The following is a 6,909-nucleotide window of genomic DNA, read 5'->3' as shown; positions in this document are numbered from 1 at the left end:
CAATCGCACTGTATGTGCCCGCCTGCACGTGGTATTTTGTGGAAGGGCCACACTCAAGGGGCCAAAGAGCTGCATGTGGCTCGCGAGCCGAGGTTTGCCGACCACTGGCTGCTAGACCATTGAGAGAACTTTGCCTTTCTAATGAAGCCATTGAGCAGAGGAAGGACATGATCTGCCTTACTTATTAAGGCTGCCTCAGACTGCTGTGTTGAATAAATCATTACTGGCGGCCAGGGCAGAGGCAGAAAGAGCAGTTCGGAAGCAATTGCAATGACCCAGGTGAAAGATGATGGTGACTTGACCTTGACAGTAGCTGTGGAGATGGTAAAAGTCCTTGGTTCTGTATGTATGAAATTATGAAGATAAGAGGACAAAATGCTATTAAATTTTCACCTTCACTGATAAATGACAGAGAACAAAAACATGATTTACAATGTTAAGAATATAGGTTATATTCTAGGGAGAATTTGATAAAGGGATTATTTGATAAGGATAATATTATTTGAACAAGTTGTATGGTCTTCTGTGGGCAAGTATAAAATAAAATGTATTTTCATCTGCTTGAGTCATGTAGGCACAGCTTTGCTGAAGGTAGAGAAACTCTATTTCCACAATATAACCTAATGTTTTCTTTCTTCTAAATTTTGCCTGAGGAACTATAAATTTCAGGAATACTGTTTTCTGTGGTGTAAATATGACATTCCTGATTGAGTGGTCTGTTGAACAAGCAGCAGAAGGACCGATACCAGAAGCTTGATAAATATCTACTTATTGCATATGCACTATGATTTAACTTTGGCCTGTTGAAAATATACTGTTAAAGATAATTAAGACCAATTAACTAACTTTTGTATGTAAATGTAGACCAATCTGTGACAAACACAAAAACTGTGCGATACATTTGGCAATACATTTTTATGTCTTTCCCTGAAGCATAACCTCACCTAGTAAAAGGTCAGTTCCCATGCTACATGACTAGGTATTCCAAATAAATGAAAAATAGTGATGATTGGAATCTAGTTATTCTCAGCTAATTTCAAGAAAGAGAATGATTCAGTACCTGAGGGTCATCACATCCTATTGATGTGGTGTAAGGAAACCAGAGCTTTATCATTAATTGCATGTGATTTCATTTCTATAAGCATAGACGCAGAGGCATCCGATTGACTAATTAATATGTGTCACTGTAATGAGAACTAGTTGGCTGCATGTCTATGTGAGAAGGACTGAGTGCAGAGGGTGGAAGCATGAATATATAAAGAGAATAAATAGGGAACATCGACCTCGAAGTCCAGGAACCTTAGTTCAGATCCTGGCTCTGTTCTCATCTGCACAAGAATATTAGCTTTCCCCACTCTCAGGATTTTGAGTTTTAAATAAAGTAATGTATTTGAGAGGCTCCAGCATTATATAAGGCTAATGGTAATATTCAGTAAATATTCTAATCCCTCCTCCTTGCTTTATTACTTTGCATTTTTCAAAAAGGTATATTTAGCATTATTTATACTCTAATTTTTTAAGTAAATAATGGTGAGATTCTGAAGAAATATGACAATGCAAAGCAAGTAGAATTCAAATGTCTGGATTGAAGATAGTTCATTTTCTTGGAAGAAATAATTATTAAGTATATACAATGTATTAAGTGCTAAACTAATTTTTAGGGATATAATGGTGACTTAATAAAACAAAGTCCCTGTTGGCATAAAGCTTAGAGATCAGTGAGCGATACATGGCAATTTGACCCACTTCAGTATAGGGAAAATACAAGATACTTCTCATCTCATATTATGTAACTAGAGGCCTGATGCACGAAAATCGTGCAAGGCGCTCGGCCCTCGCAGCCCCGGTGGCTTGCCTCAGCCCTCACAGCCCCTGTTTCATCAGGAAGGTCGTCCGGAACGTCTGGCTGTCCGGTCTACTTAGCATATTACGCTTCTATTATTATAGATGGGTGGAGGAATAAAGGAGCTAAGTGATTATCTTTTACATAATTAAATTTTGTGGGAAATCTTTATGGTTTTGGAGAATAATATAATGACAGCAGATCTTCCCCTTTTTAATTTTATGGTAACTATTAGGGGAATGAGTATTTTTGAACCTCTACTCATCTATATGCGCCTGGAGCTGTGGATGCCATGGTGAATAAGACAGACACCGGACATGTCCCTGTTTTCATGGCGCTCACAGCCTAATGGAAGACAGCAAGAAAGGAATCAATCATGTACCAGTTAGGGGCACGGTAAATCCTGTGCAGAAGATAAGTAAGGCATGAAGAACAAGGGTGAGGTGGCCCTTTTAGGAGTCACCGGGAAGGGCTCGCAACAGAAGTAGCTTTTAAGCTGAAATCTGAAGGGCATGAAGGACCCAGCCCTGCAGAAGGAAAAGGAAGAGCAGTTCAAGCGAAGGCAACTAACAACTTCTGAGTCAAAAGCTTATTTTCAAACTCACTGGCCCATCCTGTGATGGGGGCCGTGTTTACAGGGAGGGATCCCACCACTGAAACTTCTCTCAAGGGTGAACCTCTCTGTAGGATGGAATCTGAAACCTTTCCTTATACGATAACATTTTTGAAGGTTTTAATCATTGCACAGTCCTAATCATCAAGTTTGCTTTTCATAGTTGATAAATTTCCACAAATAAAAGGCAGCAGTTTTCAGGTGCACCAAATACTTTGAGAGCAATGGGTTTCCATTCTTTCAGGCAGTACTCTTCATTTTTAACTTCATTTTAAATTCAGTCTGTTTGATTATTTTTATTTTCAGTTTCTTAATTTCTTTATAAGCATCTTTATTAAATAAGCATCTTTATTTGTTCTTTGTTAGTCCTATAATATAGAACTCAACTGCTGCATTATTTTCTTTCCGATAACATTATTTATTTGCTTATGCAGCGATTGGCTACGTTGTTGCCAAAGAACAAAGGGATGGAACCTAACAAAATTAAAAAAATATAAATATTAATAACATTGTATGAAATGGGGAGCAAGAAGATACCGATATTTAAAATATAGAAATTTGTATTTTCTTTAGTGTCCATGCATCTTTTCCTCTTTATTTTAGAATCAGGAAAAATAAAAAGATTGTTCCAATCATTAAAATGCAGTTATTTCCAACTCTTTAACTGTTTATTATTTTTTCCTAAACCCAAATCCTTCATCTCCCTTTTAAAAAAGAAACAAAAATAAAATGAACTTTATTAGTATATGCATAAAAGAGATCTGTAGATGTTAATACAGTGCCTTTAAGAAAGTTTTTACATTCCTTTTTTTAAAAAATTATCTGGAAATTATTTGCCATGATGAAGTATCATAAAATGAAGAGGATTTATGACAGCACTGTGAAATACTCCTGCAGCATTTTCTCTTGGTGTTTTGGGTTTTGGTTTTTTATGAGTAAATAAATTTAGGATATTTGAAAAAAGATAATTTCTAGTGACTGTTGGACACCAACAGAAATAATCCAGTTTTGATCTGGAGCTGACTTTGATAATGGTTGGTGGTACTCAATTCCTTGCACACTACTTAAGAAGTATACCCCATGGACCCGTTTGACTAAAATGTGAGTGAGGCAGTGGCCCTGGGAGATGGTGATTCCAAGCCATGTGTAGCTTAACTTCTCGTTTAGTTAAGTGAGACATCTGATGTATCCAAGTGTGATGAAGTTTCCGCTTACAGGATTTTACATACAGTACAGTAATAAATGGTATTTAGTTCATGAGAACCTGATTTATAGTCTTTCCCTGAATGACACTGTAAGGGTGCCCCAACCTGAACTTAATAAACATGGGTACTCTAAGATATTTAGTTTCTAGTAATGTTCAGGATTCTTTTTAAAGGTTAACAAATTATGCTATGCAGTCTATCTGATTTTAGGAAATAATATAACATAAAATGTCATTTTAGATGTTCCTCTTACATATCAAGTGGAAGGAAGCCGGCAAGCTCTGAAAGTTTACTTCTACCTTGATAGTTATCATTTTGAACAACTGCCTCAACGGTTGAAAAACGGAGGAGGGTTCAAAATTCATCCTGTTCTTTTTTCACAAGGTAAACTGCTTCCTCTTTTTTTTTTTTTTTACTTCATCTACCTAAATTACTCTCTTGATTAATTTTTAAAAATAAATTCAATTGTAATCATCATCATGGATTTTCCATTAATTTAAAAAATTCATGCATAATGCCTAGCTAATATATTTACTTCTGGGAATGTTTATTAAGAAAATAATCACATATGGTTTAAATATTTATAAAATAAGATTACAGCATTATTTATAATAGAGTAACAAGACACAACTGGTTGAAATAAATAAAGATAATTTAATTTGGCTTAAATAAATGATGGTAGAGCCATTAAAGTTGTATTATTTACAATATTTTATGATATAGAAAAAGGTTCACATATACACATTCAGGTTATGAAAAATAATTTATACTATAATCTCAATTATGTCATACATGTATTTATATACTTATATTTAAAATGCTTTTAAAATAATTGGATGATTAATGATAATATTTTATTCTTTGAGTTTTTCTGCATTATGTCAATGAATATGTATTCCATTTGTAAATTAAAAAACATTTCTTTTGGAAATGAGCAGTGAGTAGCAATGCAGTAGAAGAAATTAAGATTAACACGAGTGAGAAAATTCTTGCAGTGAATGGGTTTCCAAAGGAAGGTCCCACATCTTTTTTTATTTTTATTTTTGGAGTCATAAATGCAGCCTAGAAAAGATCAGAAGTCCAGATTATTGTGTAGTTTCCTCTAGTCTATGTCTTTTTTTTAAAAAGTATGTTTTTATTGATTTCAGAGACGAAGGGAGAGGGAGAGAGAGATAGAAACATCAATGATGGGAGAGAATCATTAATTGGCTGCCTCCTGCATGCCCCCTACTGGGGATTGAGCCTGCAACCCGGGCATGTGCCCTTGACTGGAATCGAACTCAGGACCCTTCAGCCCGTAAGCCGACGCTCTATCCACTGAGCAAACCCAGCTGGGGCCTAAGTCTTTTTATTTTTATTTTTTTTAATTCATGCTGTGGTCACAAGATTATATCCATTTTTTTTCTGAGTGGTATGATGGAACATTTCATTTTTTTCTTCTTTTGAGTTTTCAAGACCTGCATTGGTTTTGCTGGGGAATTTTATATTCTTATAAAAAAATGAGAAGAGAAGAGGAATAAAATTAACCTTTGTAACTGAACAGCAGACGGCATATGAAACCCAAATTCAGTACCAAGTGAAATTTCTGCTTGTACCACATGCATATTATTTTAATTCTAAAACAAATGACCACCAAGAACAGATTCTTGGCAAGAATACATTTTAGCAAAGGAAAATTCCAGTGATGAGAGGATCCTAGGAGTTATTATAAGGTATTTCCTCCCTCCCTCTCCCTCTCCCTGTCCTTCTCCTCCACCCCTGCTCGCCCTCCCTCCCTCCCTCCTTCTCTTTCTCCCTCTCTCACTTTCTCTCAATCTCTCTTTCTCTCAAACAACCTTTGTTTTGTTTTTTCTTTCTTTCACCTTCCTTCTTTCTTTTCTTCCTTCCTTCCTTCCCTCCCTTCCTTCCTTCCTTCCTTCCTTCCTTCCTTCCTTCCAACTATATTAGGGTCCTTAAAGGTAATCTTAAAGGTAATACAAGATTCTATAATGAAAAGGAATAAAAAGGGGGAAAAATACAATGAGCAAAAATAGACCTTTGGAGCTATGTTAGAAGAATTAAGTTCAGCCTAAAATATGTTAAAAGCCATTATTGAGACATTGATTTAGAAGACAGGGAAGGATGCTGGTCTAGAATGTTAACTTTTATAGAGTTTAACCACAGCTTACAGTTGTTACAGCCTCTTCCCTTCTTTTCCTTTGTCTCTTTTTTAAAACTCTGTCTTTGAAATCATTACTGAGATGACAGATGGCATTAAGCATCTTTCCTAAAAAAATTATTACATGTGTGACATATCAGCCATAAATAGCTGAATATTCATACCCAGCAGCAAGTGTACATAGTAGAAAGACTACTTTGCAAGTAACCTTTATTTTATAATTGTGGCTAAAACAAATTTTAAAAGAATGCCTAAATATATATTATTTCACTAAGTACAATATCACTTTTAAAATGTAATTTAGCCCAGCTGGTGTGCTCAGTGGTTGAGTGTCAACCTATGAACCAAGAGGTCACAGTTCGCTTTCTAGTCAGGGCACGTGCCTGTATTGCTGTCTTGATCCCCGCTGTGGGGCATGCAGGAGGCAGCTGGTCAATGATTGTCTCTTATTATTGATTAGTGGCCCACTGCACAGATTCGTGCACATAGAAAGAAAGTTAATTAAAAGAAATATTTTACTATCACTATTTTCCCTTTCTCTATAATAGAAGTGGGCCAAATTCACAATCAACAATGACAGTTCAAAACACATACGTGCAGTTGGCACCAGTGAGAGTGTTATATATATATCTCTTCCATTTGGAAGAGATTCCAAATGGTATCTATTCTGGGATAGAAAATGGGATTCTGCTGAGATGAGTCAACTTAGCCTTTTATCCTATATAATAAAAGCCTAATATGCTAAGTATCCGACTATTCGACTGTTGGACCAGTTGCTCGGACACACACACACTGACCACTATGGGGCAGACACTCCGACCGATAGGTTAGTGTGCTTCTGGGGTCCGGCCAATCGGGACTGGGTGAGATGGGCTGGTTATGCCGTGGCATCCTCCTTAGTCCCTCCCCGGCCCTGATCATGCACTGATGAGGTCCCTCAGCCTGGCCTGCACCCTCTCACAATCTGGGACCTCTTGGGGGGATGTCGGAGAGCCGGTTTTGGCCCGATCCCCACAGGCCAGGCCGAGGGACCCCACCGGCGCACAAATCTGTGCACTAGGGCTCTAGTATACATAGAATAAACCTGCTC

At 36.8% G+C, this 6,909-nt stretch overlaps 1 protein-coding gene across 1 annotated transcript in view; it reads left to right on the top strand.

Annotated features, from left to right (window-relative positions):
- PREX2 (phosphatidylinositol-3,4,5-trisphosphate-dependent Rac exchange factor 2) overlaps window positions 1–6,909 on the top strand; it is a 156,467-nt gene that overhangs the window by 102,976 nt on the left and 46,582 nt on the right. The window contains 1 exon segment of the mRNA XM_006756922.1: window positions 3,902–4,045. Coding sequence (XP_006756985.1) covers window positions 3,902–4,045 — 144 coding nt within the window.

Source organism: Myotis davidii, unplaced genomic scaffold (assembly GCF_000327345.1).
Source record: "Myotis davidii unplaced genomic scaffold, ASM32734v1 scaffold393, whole genome shotgun sequence".
Taxonomy (NCBI): domain Eukaryota; kingdom Metazoa; phylum Chordata; class Mammalia; order Chiroptera; family Vespertilionidae; genus Myotis; species Myotis davidii.
The sequence above is the reverse complement of the archived record's forward strand: the minus strand, read 5'-3'. Positions and strand labels throughout refer to the sequence as shown.